General features: G+C 40.3%; 1 protein-coding gene across 1 annotated transcript in view; it reads right to left on the bottom strand.

Annotated features, from left to right (window-relative positions):
- Window positions 1-1,455, bottom strand: part of SFRP4 (secreted frizzled-related protein 4) — an 11,822-nt gene extending 10,367 nt beyond the window's left edge. The window contains exon 1 of the mRNA XM_010002160.1: window positions 1,410-1,455. Coding sequence (XP_010000462.1) covers window positions 1,410-1,455 — 46 coding nt within the window. The remainder of the gene's footprint in view (window positions 1-1,409) is intronic.
- Window positions 1,456-20,219: the final 18,764 nt, after the last annotated feature.

Raw genomic sequence — 20,219 nt, forward strand, 5'->3', positions numbered from 1 at the left:
GGAGCCCGGAGGAGCCTGCGGGGGGGGTTTTCTCCGTAGGGCGGTACCTCCCCTGCGTGGCCGCGGGGGAGCGGCCTCGGGGGGCGGCTGGGAAGGGCAGGGCAGGGCTGGGCTGGGCTGGGGGGCCTGGGAGGGGGGCAGCTGCTGGCAGCCCTCGGCCCTAAAACACCTGTCACCGGCATGACTTGCATCCGTGCTCTGTGTGCATCAGTCGGTATCATCCGTATCCGTATCTACATCACCTATATGATATGTCTCATCTATATGCCTATATATCGTCTATGCCACCTATATAATCTGTGTCTGTATATCTGTGTCTGTATGTGTATTCTTGGGATATTTTTAGCCAACAGTGTCAGCTTTTTTTTACCCTTGTAGACAATTCCTTTCTCCCAGCTATTTATTTTTTTACATGAAACGGAAACTGAGGCCAAAAATGCAGCCCAAAATGTAAGGTGTGACATGCATAATAAAGAGATTTCAGTCAAATTTAGGAATAATGCCACAGAGAGCCGGGTGTGTGTGGGTGTGGGTGTGTTTGTGTTTCTAGCCCAATCATTGTCTAACAACTTTGAGTGATGTTTTGCAGCTTCTCTGGTCGTTCTTGATTCCTGCAAGTGCTAAGTTGGTGCAGGGTGTCGGGATGCACCTGGTACCTGTGGTACAGTGTACTCATTCCCATTTTGCAGCCCTGGAGGACCTCCCTGTTCTTAATTTATCAGTCTGTTAAGATCGTAACTAACCCAACAAAATCCCTGTGTCATTGTGCATTTCTTCATTTGCTGAGAAGTAAGTGTAGAAAAAGCTGCCTGAAGAAGGGCCTCTTTTTCTTTTTCTCCTCAGCCTGCCAAGCTCAGGCCCTGACAGGCTGAGTGGAAGAAATTATCAGCCCAGAGAGACTGTTCTGAGTGAAACGTTTCTGGGTGCCAAGATCAGTACCTCTCAGACACCATGTCATGACATACCTGCCAGTGTGAGGGCAGTCAGTCTGCCTCTCCCACCTAAAAATTGTACAAATAATTGTGCATCAGACATGGGGATGCATAAGCCAAGGTGAAGACCAGCCTACAAATGCTATATCATCCAAACTAAGTGTTCTCTGCTGCTGAAAGATCAATATTCTTTTTTGTTCCTGGCTTTTTTTCTTGACTGATTGATTTCTTACCAACATCACATAGTCACTTATTTTAGTCTGTCCAAATTGCATGCCCTTCCTTGGTCCTTTCTTTGGCAGCCCTAAAAAACTCTTAAAACTGGTTTGTGTCTCATTTCCAAGCTTAACTCTTCCTCATTTTGAGCTGTTTTTATTATGGTGATTCTCATATAGGTGCCATAGGAGGAATATTAGTTAAAGGCAACACAGAGCTGTTGGTGGTCTGCTAACATACAACATAGGATCTGACACTGACCGAGCTCATACTCTCCTTCTTTTAGAAGTCCTGGGTTGACCTTCATGTTTGACAAGCATTAAACTGCTGCAAAGTCTGATGCAAGTTTTTTCTAGCCTCTGAGTTGTACCAAGCCCATTTGCTGAAGCTTATTTTTCTTTTATTTGAAATCTTTATTTTAAGAATGAATAATTCTTCTACATTTTCCACCCAGGGCCAGATTTTGGCTTTTGCCAGGATCTACTCTTTTTACATTTTTGATAAATATTTGCTCTGGACGTAGCTTTGTCTGGGCTGATAGTGCTAGAAAGAGGCAGGGCACAGACAGGTGCACTTGAAGCATCTCTGTTGTTTTTTTCCACTACTGGTGTTTTCATTGTAGACAATCTTTGACCTCAGGAACCCCCACTGGCTCCAGTCTGACCATGTTTTCTGCAATCCAAAACTGGAGGACTGTTTTGTTGTGTGTGCAGCTTGTGCTTGTTGAGGGTGTGACCCTGCTCCCATTGAAGGCAATGGAAAGACTCCCATTGATTTCACTGTGTGTTGGATCAGGTCTAGAGTTGAGATAACAGCTTTGTTAAGCTGTGGACACTGAGTCATAAACTGAAGCCTTCAAAAGTTAGGGGCGAGGGGATTTATCCTGCCTTTTAAAAAACGACCTCTCCCCCACTCCGCTTTGATGTCTGCAAGAAAAGGGTAAATACCCCGAGGCAGTGGCTACAAAAGCAACTAGAAAAACAGTGCTGTCCTGGTCTCTGCGGAAGTTTCAGTCTAAATTGTCACAAAGAGACACATTTTGCTTCTATCAGATGTAACTTAACATCCAGCAATCAGGGCTGGCCAGGAACCAGATATTTATACAAAGCATTTTCTGAAGCTTACAAATGTGGACTTCGGACGCAGCCCTGTTGAAGTTGGTTGACTGAGGTCAATCAGGGACACAAAGATCTGCCTGTGTGGAAGGGCAGGAAAACCTGGAACTTTCAGGTTTTATTGTAGGTACGTGTTTCAATTTAATGTAGTTTGCTCTGTGGTATTTTCATACCTACATCAAAACAGTCTCTTAAGTAAATTGAAAAGTAACTGTAAGGTAAGTATCCCATCACTGCTTCCTTAATGTCACTTCTTTGCTCACCAGTCACTGCAAGAGCACTTGGGATGCAGTGGCTGTGTTGGTAAAAGCTGCCTGTTTGTCATCAGCTCCCTGCAGCTTTGTCACCTGCCACCTGAGTGCACACCTGGCTCTCTTTACAACCACACGGAGCTGGTTCACTGAAGCAGTCCTTGATGGTTGTTTCCACAAGCTTGGTGGGTGTGTGTTTCTCTGGGTCATACTGAGTGTCTGCACCCCAGCTTAGGGCATAAAAACTATCAATAGTGATTTTAGGCTTAACTTTTTAGGGGAGAACTTACTCCGGTTGGATTAATTACTAAACTTGTTTTTTTTCTTCTTTGACATCCACAGCCTTGCTTACACTCTGAATCTCTCTAATTACCTTATGTTATCTCAAGTGTGCCATGCTCCACTGCTTCTTTTCCCTTCAGGTTCAGCATTTTTGGAACAGACAAGGAGGGCAGGGACAGTCCTCTCTTTTTGGTTTTGTGTAGCTCTCAGTTGATACCAAGACAAGAGAAAACAAAGCAAACAGAGGCTTTTATTAAGCAGATGGTACCATGTACTGTTTGGAAGAGGTCATTCCAGTAGGGTTATTATATGATACAAAAGGAGAGAGCACTTGAAACTTCCCTTGAGCTCTTAAGGGAAAGCTTTGTCATGTTACCTGTTAAACATGGCACATTTTTAAATGCTTTATTGCCTTCTACATGGAGTTACTTCTTCTTGTGCCCTGTGTATTGTTTCTTGCTCCTGTTCAACCCTCTGTTGGCAACCATCTCAGGACAGCTCACAAAATAGGTGACAGTCATCAGCATGGTTTTGTTGTTGGGGCAAAAGTATTTCTTTTTAGGTAACATGGACCAGTTCCGATTTGAATATGACATCACTGCAAACCAGTGAGAAATCCTGGCAATAGAAAGGTCTAAACAAAAAAACCCTGCTGACTGCATCGTGGCTAGAACTTCACAGGTCCTGCACAATCTTTCATTTTCTTGGAGAAGCAGAGAAGGAATTGTACTGCCTGGCACTGCTGAAGCCACTCAGCAGGCATTAGTGCTCAATTATAAAAGAAGAAAAACAACCTGGTTATATTGTATCAGTGTTTATTTAAAAACAGAACTGCACGTTGGTTATTTCTTTAGTTGCAATCGTATTTTGCAAATGCCAGGCACAGTTATGGGCAGGATTAACTCCTTCACTTGGCAACAGAAATTGCTAGTGTAACAGAGGAGCAGCAAGGCTGTGTTAGAGAAATAGTTCTATTACTCTGGCAGGCTCTTGGCATGCATGTGTCAATCCCTGTCCTTGACTGAAGAGAAGCAGCTTATGGTCAGGTGCAAATATAACAGCAGTCATCTGGAGAAGAGGTGATGACTTTTCAAAATAAACAGAGTGTGGGCAGCCGTGTCTGACTTATCTCAACTACTTCTTAGTTGTTTTAGGATGTGTGATTGTAAAGGAAAAAACAGCGGTGTCTGACCTATTAAAATCATATAATCCATCCGTTCTGTGGTCGTTATGGTGACTCAACAGGCTAAGTATTGAACTACCCTGAGCGACTGCAAATTTGTTTCCCAGACTTGGTTTTGGGAGTGGTTTCTGAAGCCTAATGTTTAGGGGAATGAACAATGGTCATGGGTAAAACTTTCGGAATCGGCCAAGTTACTTGGGAACCCAAGTTCCATTTTTTAAGTTTCTGTAGAGCATGCAGACTTCTGAGACCCTTAATTTACAGTGAAACATAGAGTTCAATTTTCAGCAGTTTCTCTAAATCTAATGTGGATTCTTAGGATCTAAATCCTTGATAAGCTTCTGTGTATATAAGTCTTTTTCGAGAATAAGAGCTGAGGGAAGGTACTAAAACCTCCTGCATTTGCTTTCCTCCCATAGGTGCCAATTCTTTTCAGGTTTCTGCTGCTGGTAACGACTGTGAGTTTGAAATGATGGCACTGGAAAGCTGCTACAGTGAATGCAGGCTGGCAGTCAGGTGCTAGGCAATAGCCTGAGGCATGCAACAGTTGTTCTAGTGAAAGTTGTGTGCCCTTGGGGCACAGAGGGCTGTCTGGACAAGCATCAGTTTTTGCATTTCATCATAAGCTGATTGATGAGACTATTTACTGAGTCCCTCAGTGATCCTCCCTGCCAAGGCAACCTGTTCCTTGGTGAAAAACACTGTACAAGGAGGGAGATGTGGTCCACGAGGGCTGCATGGAGGAGCATCTCTACTTGCCCAGATCATTAGTTCTGTTTGGTTCTGCCTATGAGATGCAACAGCCATTTCCCTTTCCAAGTTCTTGATCTTGTTGGAGATCAGCCAGCCCGTATGTACAGTTCAGGGAGGCAGTGAAGATAATTGCCTCTGTTTTTATGGGTGGGCTGGGTCAGAACAGATGAGAACACCACTCAGGGGAGGGGGCTGAAAGTCTTCTGCCATTGAGCTGCAGCACTAACAAACAAGTAGACATTATCAAAGGAAGCTGAGAACTGCTGCCTTAGCAAGGCTTTTCCTGTCTTAAGTTTTATACATTTGATAACTTTGTTGGACAGCAGCATCTTTGCCAGATGTGTGAAATAAATAAATAGATAAATAAAAGAAACAAAAAAATAATCAAGTATGGTTAAAGCAGATCCATTGCTCTGAGATGTTGTATTCTGTTTTGTGTAGTGTTCTCAAAACTCTTGTTTATTCTAAGAACTCTGGAGCCATTTCATACACTAACAAAGCACAGCACCCTCCCAAACTCTAAAAAATTAACTGGCTCTTGAGTTTGAAAGAGCAGGACCCACAAAACCCTTGAAAGCTGGAGAGAAAATAGAGATAAGCCGTGTCCAGTGACCTCAAATTGGTAATTTGCTGGAGTGCTAGTTGGTGTGCTTAGAAACTGCTGTCAGGCACTCAGTGGGGTCATTATCATCACATCAGTTATAGATGCTGTTGACTTTTTTCTTAAAAAAAATAGTGATTCTTATCAAGAAGTTTTCTTCTTTTTCTGAAAAAGATTGTTAAATGGTAGCCACTGGCAGCATACTGCTGTTGATGCCAACATTTGTTGATATTTGTCTCAACCCTTTAATGTTAGGGGAATAGTTTCTCTTACTGTTTCTTCCTTGTGTATTTGAGCTCTTTGGGGTAACGTGTTTGCATTGAAACTTATGGCTTATCTTATACTGTTGGACATTCTAGTAAAAACTTAAACCAAAACCAGGACTGCACCAAAGATATAATATGCCTATGTTTCTGTAACTCAGGCCAGAGGACTGATGTTTTCACAAGGTAAATCACTGCCATTTTTGTTCAGGGATTTTTTTTACTCCTTCTTCTCTTCTCTTCTCTTCTCTTCTCTTCTCTTCTCTTCTCTTCTCTTCTCTTCTCTTCTCTTCTCTTCTCTTCTCTTCTCTTCTCTTCTCTTCTCTTCTCTTCTCTTTTTGTAGGGACTCTTAGATTGGACATGAATAGGGAGAGAGATTCAAGGTCATAATTTGTTCTGTGCTCACAAACAGCATGCAGACAGTCAATGGTGACAGGACTGCACAGCTAAACAAACATGATGAAAGAAGTCTTTATAGTCATGGTTTTTATTTGGACTCCATTCAGCTGGAGGTCTGATGTAATTCAGATGGCACAACTGGCAGCATCACACCTATTCTCACAGGACCAAATGCCATTTGTCTGAACATGTTATCTTCTCTGAAGGATAAAGTGTAATCTTCTCACTTGGGGCTGATTTTGCACTGTTGTGAGCTCAGAAAAAAACTGACTATGCATTGTTTTCGGAGAAATCTGAGGGGTAAAAGCATCCAAAGGGCACTTCACCAGTTGATGCACTAATCCTTCAGTTGTAATCTGCTTAAGTTAAGGATCCAGGTCTCCTTAATGTAAAAGAACCAATCATTTGAAAGTCTTAGGTACTCAGGAAAGTTTTTACTGAGCTGCCTACAGAAATTTGTCCATTTGTGCTATTAGTATCTGCTTTATAACTCTCTATAATCTTTCCTATCTGTAGGCTCTCAATGTCTTCCTACCCCAGTTTGGTTCACTGCAATTACAGTGCATGGTTTAGGGCACAGTCTCTTCCAGGTTATGTGTGTCCACTGGTTTCCTGTTGTGGCTGTAGCTGTCCCTGGGCTGAGCAGTGGCTGTGTGCTGGGGCTCCCTTCGATTGCCCCAGCAGCTGGGAACCAGCTGTGGCCTGTTCCCAGGAGCAGGATTTAGGAGGTACTAATGCGTCCTGGAATTTGTAGAGAGCTGTAAGACCAGCTGTAAGTCCCACTGTTTCTCTTTCAGATGCAGTTGAACTGTATTTTCTGTGATATGTAGAAAGAAAAGCTGATACGTTACAGTTGAGAGCAAACTGCAGAGTTTGAGCTAACAAGCAAAATTATTTCCCCCTTTTTGCTTGCTTTTGTAACTCAGGACTGCAAACTTAGTGAAGTCGATGAGAATCTTGCCTACGGCACAAGGACCTCATCCCAGGACTTTGTGTTAGGTGCACATTTGTAGCAAATGTGGGAGGCATATACAAGAAATACATTTCTCTGTTTCCAGTTCAAACTCAACCTCAAGTCCTGAGGTTGGTTCACACTGCCAAAACTGAAACCACCGTTCAGCCTCTGGCCTTATTGATGACAGCAAGGGTATAACTGTGGTGGGCAGCTTTCAATACTGTGTCATCTGAGTGGAACTGGAAGATGTAGTGATTAGGTTTTAACCTAGTGATTAGGTTTTAACCTGTGCCTCTGAATCCAGTCCACACCCTGCCTCTGCCAGCACTTCCAAGGGTGACTGCCAGTTAGAGGAGTGGAAGTGTTCAGGGAAGGAGGCAGGATGTTTGAATTATAAGAACAGAAGACTTTTTTTTTTAGCCTTCTCTGCATTTCATTTTGCAGTAAGTTTGTTCATTAATGAACTTAATTTTTGTGCTGTTTTTGTTCATTGATTAGTATCACTAATAATTTGTTCATGTAACAATTTAAGTATAAGTTTATTATTTTGTAATTCAGAGCGTGTGCCTGTGCTTTTTCCTGTCAGAAGTCACCCTGCTCTGAAAGTTTTCTTCTCCAGCTAGAGAACTGGTTTGGTTTGCATATCAATAGGTTTGTCCCTTTCTTAATGGCACGGGACAGGTTTTCAACTGGATGACATTTTCACAGACAACTGAAGTCAGTGAAATGGTATGAACTTATGCCTTTATCTCTATGCCAGGCCACTAGCTTATGCAGAATTGAAAGGCTGGGTTCAAACATCTTTCTGTCCTTTCCATTTTGCTATGAACTGATGGCAAACTTGATGTGAGTGGATGTTTCAATCCAGGAAAGAACAGTGGCATAATACTAAGTTGTTCAGAAGAAGCATAAATACACTTCTCTGTCACATAATGTGAGAGGAGGTTAAATATAAAGAAGTTTAGGGACACAGTGGCCAGGTGTGATGAAGAGGTAAGAGTAGAAATAAGAGGCATGTAAATAAATGTATAAGATTAGCAACTGATGGAGTCTTAGAAATGGAGTGTTGACAATTCAGGGATGAACATAGTAGAAAATAAAACAGGGTTTTCTTTTCAAGACTGTGGGGCTGTGGATCAGTGTAGCTGTAGCAGCAGCAATCCAACTCCAGACCCTTATGTTGGCCAGCTTCATCCCTATCTTCAGATGACCTTCAAGTTGGCCTTCCCTGTAGATTTGCAAGGAATTGCATGCTCAGCAACTAAGTTCTCTCTCTCAAAGTATTTTTACCTGTTGCTCTTCTTCACTCAAAGGGGAAATTATTTTCTTCTGCAAAGTGTTTTTAAGATGTGGTATAGTGTCTGGCGTGCTGGGGAGGGAGCAATGTCTGGGTGGAACAGGGCCACCTTGTGCAATACTTTGGCTCTTCTAGAATAAGGAGCTTTATACCCAGCATGGCATTGCATAACCTGAGGGTAACACTGGCAGGTGAAACTTACCCATATCTCTGCCAAGAGACCTGTTTCTTTCGGCTGTTTTTGCTTACTGCCTCACTTTTACGGCCCTGGGGGAGATGCATGCGTGTTGACAAGAGGTCTTAGATTCCACAGGGAAACTCTGTGTCTTCTTGAGGATCCAGAGGATGGCTTTTTTTCTTATGTCATGGTCACTCTCCTGATACCTGACAGTCACAGGTCAAGGACAGGATTTTCTGCCAAGAGTTTGTTCCCATGCGTGAAAGTACAGAAGGCTCAAAAGTCCTTGTTTTCAGTAGTTTATTAATTTCTGGAGTTGCTACCTTTTATACTTTCATACCCAGGTTAAATTAGGAGTTTCCAATAGCAGGATAACTGTCCTTGTGCAAAACCTAATTTATGACAGGTGGTAGCAAGAAAGAATAATTTGTTTTCATCTGAACTTGTACTTTTCTTTCATCTTTTAAAAATATAGATCCTTGACAAACACTTACTTGAGAATCAGTTTAATCACTCTTTTGCAGATTAGTTGCACCATTTGGCTCTATGTCCCACTTTGTTATTAAAAGATACTTCCCTTTTACCACTTAAAGTGAATAAGGTAAGATTAACTTTTGCAATTCTTGCTTTTCATCTGAGAATTTTATTAGCTACATTCCTACAGTCAGTAAGGCTGTTCACATAACTTAGCAATTAACATATTTTTGCTTTTTCAGATTTTGTTTTCAAATTTTCATTATTTTCAGAATTTTTTGCATCAGGACAGTAATTTGGCAGGCACTTTCTTCTTATATAGTACTCACACTGTAGTTAGTAAAATTTTTCAGTCTTTGGTTACAAAGATTTCATATATCTCAGGAGCAACTTAGCTGTTCATTCCATGAAAGCCTATTTTATCTCTTTAATTCCTTGTCAAAGTTACCCTTTTGTTCTGGCATTATCCAGACTATATTTTATGGGCCAAATCCAGCCTACAGGGAACTTCCATCCAGCCTTCTGCCTTTCCCTGCTGAATTGTCTGATATTTGGATCCCCCTGTGCTGCTGTCCCTGTGTCCATGTCAGAGGAGCAAAAGGGACATGATACATGGGTTGAAAATTATCCCAAATCAATCAACCCTGTGGATGAGGGTCAGTGGTACATGCTGCCATACTGGAAGAGTAATGGAAAAATCACCAGTAATGTGTGTGGTTGCCACACTATATGTGTGTAGACACCAAACTGTGTGGTGAGATGGATGGGCAGGAGGGAAGGGATGCTATCCAGAGGGACCCTGACAGGCTTGAGAGGTGGGCTCATGCAAACTGCAGGAAGATCAGTGGGGCTAAGTGAAAGGTTCTGTACCTGGATTGGGGCAATCCCAAGCACAACTACAGGCTGGGTGAAGAATGGATTCAGAACAGACCTGAGGAAGAGGACTTGGGGGTGTTGGTTGATGAGAAGCTTAACATGAGCCACCAGTGTGTGCTTGCAGCCCAGAAATCCAACTGTATCCTGGGCTGCATCAAAAGAAGTGTGGCCAGCAGGTCAAGGGAGGTGATTCTCCCCCTTTCCTCTCATGAGACCCCACCTGAAGTTCTGTGTCCAGTTCTGGAGCCCCCAACATACGAAGGACATAGAGCTCCTGGAGCAAGTCCAGAGGAGAGCCATGAAGCTCACCAGAGGGCTGGAGCACCTGTCTTACAAAGACAGGCTGAGACAATTGGGGTTGTTCATCCTGGAGAAGAGAAGGCTCTGCAAGAACCTTATAGTGGCCTTCCAGTTCCTGAAGAGGGCCTACAGGAATGGGGAGGGGCTTTTTGTGAGATGACAAGGGGTAATGGGTTAAAACTGTAAAAGGGTAGATTTAGTTGAGACATTAGGATGAAATTCTTTAGTTTTAGGGTGGTGAAACATTGGCACAGGTTGCCCATGGAACTTGTGGATGCCCCATCCCTGTAAGTGTTCAAGGCAAGGTTGGATGAAGCTCTGAGCATTCTGGTCTGGACACCTCTAGGGAGGTGTCCCTGCTCATGCAGGGGGTTTGGAGCTAGATCATCCTTAAGGTCCCTTCCAACCCAAGCCATTCTATGATTCTGTGATATGAAACAGTTCAAGGTTAAGTGATCTTGGGACAGTATTAATTTCTTGTCTGACCAACAAGAAATGGCATCTAAGAAGATCTGGATTATCAGTTATCACTGATAGACACCAAATTATTCTAAATTATTCTAAATCTGGAGGTCTGCATGTATTTTTTGTAAGTAAATAAAGAATGTTTCAAAACTTAATTGAAATATGTGTAGAACTGTGTAACTGTCTGATTCAGGCCAAAAGTGCCTGAAGAGCCATCTAAAAACTACAGGTACAAAAACACATACGATTTCTAGAATTCTGGAACAGTAAAAATCTCAGTTGCTACCTTCTTTTGGACCTTTGAAGACCAAAACTGTTTTGCTGTACCTTCTCCCTAAATTATATATTAAAAAAATCAGTCTCTTCATGGCAGTTGAAACTGTCTTTTAATACAAAATAGCCAAGAAGTGGCTTATCCTTAAGTTCATTAAACTTATTTGCCCTTCTCAAATGGAAGATAATATTGCATACTTACTGGATGTCTTATTTTCTGCACGTATTATTTATCCTGAGGACAGTTCATAATGAAATGTGATATTGTGACTGATAGCAAAACAGTGCAGAAGACCAAAATTACCCACATGTATTGCAACATCCCATATTAAGGTTACTTACGATGAACCTTATTTCTTTACTCCCTTTCAAAAATAACATTTTAATAATGCCCTGCATATTTACTGTCAATTGAATAGTTCACAAGTAATTATTCAAAAAAGGGCTCCACTGACCCTTGTTGATTGACTTTTTGCAATGTTATGTACTTCTTAGGATCTGCTTCTTTATTAGCTCTTGCTAAATATTATTACATATTTTTAAGTGTATGTTTAAAACACACTGTCAGCCTCTTTACTGGAGCTAGCAATAAAGCAGGAAAAGTTTTAGGACATCTGTAACTAATATCCCAGGTTGTCTATTGAGAACAAACCATTTTCAAATAGTTTTTTATTGTTATTAAGAGCTAACTTACTTTTCTTAAGTTTTTAATAGAGAGAGAAGAAAAGCCTCCCCTCCTCAGCACCTCCACAGAATGATACACATTAACAGCAGGATAAGGAACAAAACCCTCTCCCTTTGTTCCAGTCTGTTCTTATTCTGAGCTTTAGATCAGAGACAGAGAAAAAATGGTGTAAGATAGCAATGAAGCAATGACAACAACAACTTACAAGACATTCCACCAAGGTTTCAGTCTGTGATGTTGCTCATCTGTTTCTCTGTCTGTTCTGGTACTTTCTCACTTGGTAAGCCATATCTGCTGTCCTCCTGTCAGCTCTTTCTGGGAATTAATGGTGAAGAGTGCTGCTTCATATGAAAATTGGATGCCTCAGTAGAGAGTTCCTAAAGATGTGGTGTGCTTGACGTTTGCCATTTATTTTGGGTGAAATCCTACACAGGAAGGCTGGTGTGAGACCTGTATAGTATTTAGTTCCTGAACAGCCAGGAATTTCTCCTTAAGTAATGTGTTTGCATGGAAACCTGTTGTTTGCTACCTGTTTTTGATACCTGTTGTTTCAGAAATTAGTGTTTCTGAAGGGGAATGGCTAGATTTCCCCCAAAGTTTTCTAAGGGAAGTTTTGTGCATGGCAGTGCTAGTGGATTTTAAATCAATGAGTCAATGACGTGACAACAGCAAAGAAAGATTTTTCTTTCTTTCTTTCTTTCTTTCTTTCTTTCTTTCTTTCTTTCTTTCTTTCTTTCTTTCTTTCTTTCTTTCTTTCTTTCTTTCTTTCTTTCTTTCTTTCTTTCTTTCTTTCTTTCTTTCTTTCTTTCTTTCTTTCTTTCTTTCTTTCTTTCTTTCTTTCTTTCTTTCTTTCTTTCTTTCTTTCTTTCTTTCTTTCTTTCTTTCTTTCTTTCTTTCTTTCTTTCTTTCTTTCTTTCTTTCTTTCTTTCTTTCTTTCTTTCTTTCTTTCTTTCTTTCTTTCTTTCTTTCTTTCTTTCTTTCTTTCTTTCTTTCTTTCTTCCTTTCTTTCTTTCCTTTCTTTCTTTCCTTTCTTTCTTTCCTTTCTTTCTTTCAGTATCTCCTAATATCATTTGCAACTGTGATTTTTATCGTATTCAGATACTTTTCTTGCCAGGAAACTTATGATTCTGCCATGCTTTTAGGCAGCCAGCACTGGAAAGTTTACTCATGCTATGCAGTGATGGTAATTGCCAGAGGATGTTCATTATTTGGAAGTCAGAGTTCCATACTGGATGAGGAATTTTTACTATAATTAGTTCCCAAATTAATGTATCACTACATAATTAGATCCAGATTTGTTGGTCTGCAGCTTCTGTATATGAAACATGTTTCTTTTTTCTTATCTGTGGTGGCATCTGGGGACTTGGACGCCTCCTTGTATCACTTTAAATACCTGTGCCCAAAACCACACATGGATTTGCCAAGTCAGACTGGTTTTTTACCCTGCCTGTCCTAGAAAGGAATGAAAGGGATGAATTTGGATAATGTGCTTGATAAAGTCTCCTGTATGTCTTTGTAGAAGGGGAAAAAGAATTAAGGAGAGTAAAGGGAGACAGGGGTGTGAGAGTGGAGTCATCCCTTGCATTTTGTTTATACCCCTTGTACTGAAGAGTGAAAATGTAAGGGACCATCTCTGTGCCTCAGCATAGCAGAAGAGAGAAGACTTGCTATTTTTTAATCTGCCTGATTCTAAACATAAATATAAGCATGTAGATACTGATTCTCGATACATTTGTATATATTATTTGCTTATTGACATATTTATCTTAATTTTTGGTTAGTTACCTTGCTTTTAAGAGCAGGTGATCTCACAACAAACTTACCTCATAGGCAGATTATTTTAAGTTCAAAAATCCCTAATGTAAGTAATCCAGTCTTCTGAAGTAGAAAACAGTTGGATGTCAGAGATGGAGTCAGAGTTGGGTGTAATTCAGTTTAATTTGGGGTACCCAGTTTTTCACATTGGTTGTGAGGATATAGTAAAGCCAGGTCAAAGGGGTGTACAGGCTGGTGTGAGGCACTGCCAAATGTAGATACCACCGTTGCTTTGTTGGAGCCTGGTAGAGGGATCCATCGTGGATCAAGTGGGATCTCTTCTCTTACTGTGTTTTGGAAGTCACACATCTGAAACACAGTTTGGTTCTCTGGATTTCCTTCCTCCAAATGAGTGAAAAAATTCACTTACAAAGCTTGTTATGGCTCGCAGGAGATGTATTGTAACTGAGATGCTTATATATTGTAGCAATACTAACAATAAACATTGTTCAATGTGCTCAGTGTCTTTTGGATCTTTTTTTTTAACAATGGAAGTGTTCTTTAAATAGCCAGTATTCTCCTCCATGTTGGCTGAATGAATTATCTGCTGTTTGCAATTGCTATAGACCCATTTGTAATCAGTTTGGTCTCCATAATACATTGCCCTTAAAATCTGAATGCAGTTTCAGGGTGTAAAAATCAGAGATATTTTTGTATTTTTAAAATGTCTCTTAAAATATTACTAAAAGAGGGAGAAGGTCCCTTCATTACAGTAGATGCATGATGTTTGCTGGGAAATTAATACAGTGTATGAACAAGCAGCAGGTATAAAGGCAAAAACCTGCTTAAATCATTAGCCCAAACTGTTGAAACTGAAGCAACATATGTAGAAGTTAAGCTTTGAGAGAGGTGATCATAGCAGCCTCCTGCTACTGTGCCTTTGAGATAGACCTGCTGTATAGAGGGCTGGGGCAGGCAGTGAGTGACAACCTGGGGCTTCTTCATTGGCACAGGAAGCTTTTTCTGTCCTCTGTTCCTCTGGTTGCTTCAGCATCAAGCCCACTGATCCCAAATGAAAGTGGCTGGCTCTGCTGGGAAGGGCTGACCCGTGCTGCTATGGACACCATCAGGAAGGGGAGGCACAGGAGCAGGGCAGCGCGTCTCTGGCCAGAGACCCTCCTGCCCAAAGCACGGCAGTGCTAACAAGCAGTTTGCTGGAGGAGGTGGACCATGTTTTCACAACCATTGTGCTATAAACTAGCTTTTGCTTGCTGCCCTGTAAAGCTTTAAGGATATGGAGGATTTCCAGGATGAGAATAGTAACATGTCATTACACAGGTCTACTCTTAGGACTTGCTCAAGGCTTTGGGCATATCACCACACAGATGCTTTTTGTAAGAAGACGTGAGCAGCAACCCAATCACCATCTTGGCCAGAGAGAGTTTCCTCTATGATTTTTGCTCCTTACCAGCTCCCCAACTCAATAATTCTTTCCTGTTCCCTGAATGAGTCCAACTAAAAAGATAACCCCATGCAGAGAACCTGGGAGACCAAGTACCCCAAGAGATGCAGCAGATCAGAAAGCAAATGGAAAATGCTGCAAAGATTTCTCATAAGTAAATTTGTTTTTCTGAGTTTCCATACTCTCAGAGCTGTAAGGGTTTTGTTAAGTTAGCTGTAGCAAATGACTACATGAAAAAGGCCCTAAAGAGGTTTTTTTTTATGGCAAAGAGATATTTCAAATATTTGGGGTGTTTGTAGTTAAGGATATAAAATTACTAATTACTTTGCCTTAAAGCAGAGCCCAGAACTATGTTAAGAAGAGAATAAGAAATATCACAAAAGCCAGAATATTAAAAAGTCAACTTAAACTTGTGGAGATACATTTTGGGAAGCTGAGAGTACACAGAACATGTTTGCCTTTCAGCATCTCCTCAGATTGCCCTTTTGAGGTAAGTTGATAGTTGTGTTAGATTGTAAACATTTTTCAGCTTCTTTTTTCTTCTGAATGGAATGGCTAATAAACACTTGATCTAACATCCATAAAGATCAGTGAAACTTTTTCTGGCTGCTTTCACAGAGCTTTGGGTCAGGTTAATGTATAATTTTGGAGCAGGAGTTATACAGCCAGATTTATCTCTAATTACATAGCTGGTAGGTGGAAACTGTAAACGGTGGCAGTTACATGAGGATCTGCTGTTGCGATGTGGAAAGAACAATTGTCTCTTGACAGCCTGAGGAAACATGAGAAATGGGAGGGAAAATCTGATGGGCAGAAAAGTGATTTCTGCTGATGCACAGCCCTGGGGAGAGAACTCAACAGTTTCTTATATGGTCTTTGAATTATTAAAAAAAAGTGTCTGGTAATGCTGGGCACCTCAATTTTGCAATGGTTACACTGGCACACTGAATTTTAGAAAATACTGAATACTGTTCCCCTGCAAATTCACCCTTTTCAAGTATCTTCATGTTGAACATCTAAAATAGGAAGCTATTTGAAAATCAGTGGTAAGTTTTGGAAGTCTTGGCTATTAGATGTATAAAATAATGCAAATAGAAACAGTAAAAAAGTGATTTATGCAAATATGAGACATTGTAAATTTTAAATAATTACAAAGTCATTTGTACTTTAAAATTGAGTGATTTTCATGTTTGTTATAGTTATAGGAATGGTAAAGGAACGTAATTTTGGCAGGTACAGAAGTTCTGAATTCATATTAGTTAAGAAAAGCTCCAAGAGAGCTATGACTCCCTGGCAGTGTATGTGAGACACTGGGCTCTGTGTCAGGAAAACACCCCCAAATTAGGTGGGCATACCTGCTTGCTAAAGACTTCAGTTTGTATTTGTCAGATGCTAAATGGTAAAGCTATTTCTGTCATGTTTTAAGCAGCATGGGTAGTCTAAACACATTCAATAGGTCTAGTGACCTTTTCCTGAGTAATGGAAAACTTTCAGCTGTGCCAGGGCAGTATATTTATACCAATATTATTTACAGGTCTTGCCCTCCTTGCTACTGCTTCTTAGAACTGTCCTTGAATGAAAAATAAAAGTGTCAGGTTTTTAATACAATCAAAATGGTTATAAACATTCTTAAAAATAGAAATGTTTTCTTAGCCACGCTTTCTTTAGCTGATTGTTCTGTCTTCAGCAACTGTTGTTTCTGTGACGGACTAACAGATAATCTGTGGAACGGTTCTGCACCATATTTTCCAATGTGTAGCCTTAAAGCAAGTACTCAATAATTTGAAGAGCAAGATTTTGAAATTCATATTAATCTATTCATTATTTATGTATTTGCAGTCCAGCTGGTTTTTAAGAACATAGTGAGGGCTGCAAGTTTCTTGTGTTGCATCATGGATATAGCTCACGAAGGATTCCTACAGGCAGTGTATGTGTGGTGACTGCTGAAAGTCCCCCACAAAAGGCAGAGAAGTTGTGGTTTGCTGGGCAGTTGTAATAACAAAAAGCGCAATTACTCACTAGAGTTAAAAAAAACTAGCAACCCAGTTTTGTGAAAAGCAATTTTAACAGATAGTTCCACCTTTTAATTACCCCCTTTGAATGCTGAGCATGTATCATTTGAATTATATCTCCCCCATTCTGATTTTAGACAGGATTTGTCTTTAACTCATTCAAGCAGTGAAAACAATGTGATGGTGTCATTAGGGTTAACTGCAAGGGTCACCAAAGCCGAAGATCATCAGCTCTCTGTGTGAACTAAGACGGAGGCTCAGCCCTCTGCTGAGAGTCCTCAGACAGGATGCACAGTTGCCACCATTGCCTTTGAGTGGTCTCAGAAAGTGATCCCTGAAGGTTGTTCAGCACCTTTGGCAGGTAACAGTGTCAAGAATCCAAGTCATAGGAAGGATAATGTTAGGACTAATTGTTTAAACTTGTCTGTTACCAGAAGACATTCGCAGCCATGCTCTAATCACCTACACATAAGGCTGGGATGGTCTCCGTGTCACTGTATAGCCTGTTCTTCCATCCCAGAGAAGAAAATCTTAATTTGAGATGTCTCTGACCCCTGGTTCTCTTACTAGTTCTTGTGAAAGCCGGAATGTATGAAGCCATCCATACAGACATTTTTGGAGTATCTCTTAAGTAAACCCTCTTTGCTGAAAGTTGTGCTGTTTTCTTCCAACGCTACCTTCAGGTAACATGGGGAACAATTGGTGTTGCTTTTTAGCTTTTTATACTCTGGCCAGTTTATCATATGTCCTACCTCAGTCTTCCTTTTGTAGACTAAACATGCTCAGTTTCTTCATAGGTCCCATTTCTCAAACATCACACCGTTTTTGCTGTTATCTGGACTGTATCCTTTCTGTTTATCTGTTCCCTTAAGCGTGGCATCCCAAACCAGGAACAGCATCACCACTCTGGCTTTAGAAGGACTAAGCAGAACAGAATCAATAACCTCCCTAATTGACTCAGAACTGTAAACTTGCCTTTCTAAATCCTCGTTATGTACTCTGCCACATCTCAGTGGTATGTGTTCAAAATGCAATTTGCTTTATAACCACGGAGAAATTAATGTCAGTCCCTACTGATATGTTTTCTCTCATACAGACATTCCTTTGTTTCCTGCAATTCTTCTACTTTGCACGTTTTCAGTCAGCTCCACCTGGACATTTAACACACCAATGCTTTCTTTGTATTTGAATCTGGTCACTGATTTATGCCTTCAGCAAACAATATTACTTTTGATTGATATTTGCTGAAGAAAGAAGAAAAAACCCTGGACAAAGACTTCTGGGTGAAATAAAGTTATTTTTACGTTGGAGCTGGGGCAAAAGAATGAAATGCAGTGCCAGAACTTCAGGTTGTGTTTATTTCCAGTGAAGTGGATCTCCATCTTTCACAAAGTTTATTCAAAAATATGCTAACACAGATCTTTGGATAAAGATGTTAGAAAGTTGAAGTGTACTTAGCTTTCAGACTGTGTTGTCCGATGATCCCAGCTGGCCTGACATCCAAACTCCCTTGAAAACAGACTTAGTGTTTTTTTGTTTTTTTCACATTGGACAGATATCTGAAAGACCTGAATCATCCCTCTTAAGGAAATCATTGCAGATGGAAGGTGGAAATCATTACGTCTCGGGGCAGTAATCTGGTACAAGCACATATCCTTCACAATTTTTTCCAGGGAATATTCCATCAGGAAAGAAAAGTTTGCTCTGTCAGAATTGGTACCTACTCCCCATCTGTTCCAAAGGGCAATCTGTTCCCCAACTTCTTCATGGTAACTTTTCATACAGGGATGCATGCTGCAAAACAATTAACCAGCCAAGTATATGCATGACAGGATTTAAAATCTCAAGGAAGAGCAATATAGGTCTTCTGAATTTCGTGTAATCCTTGTACATGGTGTCTGAAGAGCCTTCTCTTTTTACACACAGAAGTTGTGTACAAAGCTGCAGTACCCAGACCTAGCTGAAAAAAAGTGTGGTTATTTTTTGTTATTCTTTTAATCCAAAGCAAGCATCTGGGAAAGGGAGATTGATTAACTATACTGATTTGCAATTAGAGATCTTCTTCTGCTGTGCCCTTCTGATGTATAAAATAGGTATTATCATACTGGGGCAGAGCTAAGATCCAATTGAATATTCTGTCTCTGAGCCTGATTAGGAGACAGATGTGAAAAATCCAAATTAATCTGTCAGTTAGAAGTAAAATTAAAAAAAAACACAAGTATGTATTTGATGTTCTGGGTTTTTTTCTTTTTGGGAATACTCTCAGTTACAGTAACCATGATTTTTTCTGGCTGTCTCTACATTTTAAATTTCTGCTTCTTTTTTCTTACCTTTTTTCCAAGTTCATAGAGTGCCTCGATGTAATTGCATGCTCAAAAGAGCATTTCCATGTCTTAGTTTTGAGCTTTGCACTCTTTCAATTGAGTTATTTACTTCCCTTCTGACAAAGAGGATAAGAAATATGATAAATAAATTATAGTGTGCCTCTTCATTTCCCTCCTTATTATTCTATGCTTTATGTACATATTGAGGCAAACCCTGGCCCTACTCATTCTTTTTGGTCTCTTTTGAGCTATGCTGTCTGCTGAGGACTCCAATTCACAAACACACCATTACTCACAGAAACACATGGATGCTCTCTATTAAGGAGGGTGCATCTTTTCGCTCCATGTAAAACACAGCTTCTTAAACATAAGACTGTATTGTTTTCCTGAATTTCAACTTCAATTAGAATGTGTTGTTCTCAGGGGAGGAACTTGGTGGATCAGACTGATTATTATGGAGTGTCAAATGGACAAAAAGGGGTGGCAACAGTGCTCTTGCTTAAGAATTTAATTTTCCCCAGTATTTACCAAAGCAGCTAATTAATTTATGGGAGAACAATTAAAAGAATAAAGCATTGCGTAATTTTTTATTGAGTGTCATAATTAAAGTCCCAAATGTGTCATCCTTTAGCTGGTGTAGCTTTGACTTTCCAGCTTTTGATTCCTATGTTTAAGGTTTTCTTTCTACATGAACTGCACAATTAACAGGACTTAAACTGCCTAATTCTCTCTACTTCAGAAACTGGTAGTGCTGTCAAAGTTCTTCATATGCATTGCTAATTAGATACCTGAGTCAGGGGGCTAGGTGGCCTTGAAAATAGAAAAAGGCCTTTACAATCTGTGAGTGATTTAAGTCAGACTAAAAATTACTGCCTTTACACAATATCAGATTACATTTACAGTCACATGTATTTGCACAGTACTGTATTTGTACAATATACCATAGTCCAGCACCGCTGCCAAACATGTGAGATCAAATATGGTAAATTACTGTTGTTGTTGAGGTCTGATACACCAGAAGAAAAACACAAGTCTGAAATTACCGAAAACTTCATGGGAAAGAGGAAAGGAGTTCCCAGAAATACACTGGAAAACGGATGCTTCTGAGTTTTGAAATGAGCTCGCCAGAGCTTTCCAAAAGCAGATGAATGTTCTTGACCTGACGAG

This window comes from Chaetura pelagica, unplaced genomic scaffold (assembly GCF_000747805.2).
Source record: "Chaetura pelagica isolate M959 unplaced genomic scaffold, ChaPel_1.0 scaffold417, whole genome shotgun sequence".
Lineage (NCBI taxonomy): Eukaryota > Metazoa > Chordata > Aves > Apodiformes > Apodidae > Chaetura > Chaetura pelagica.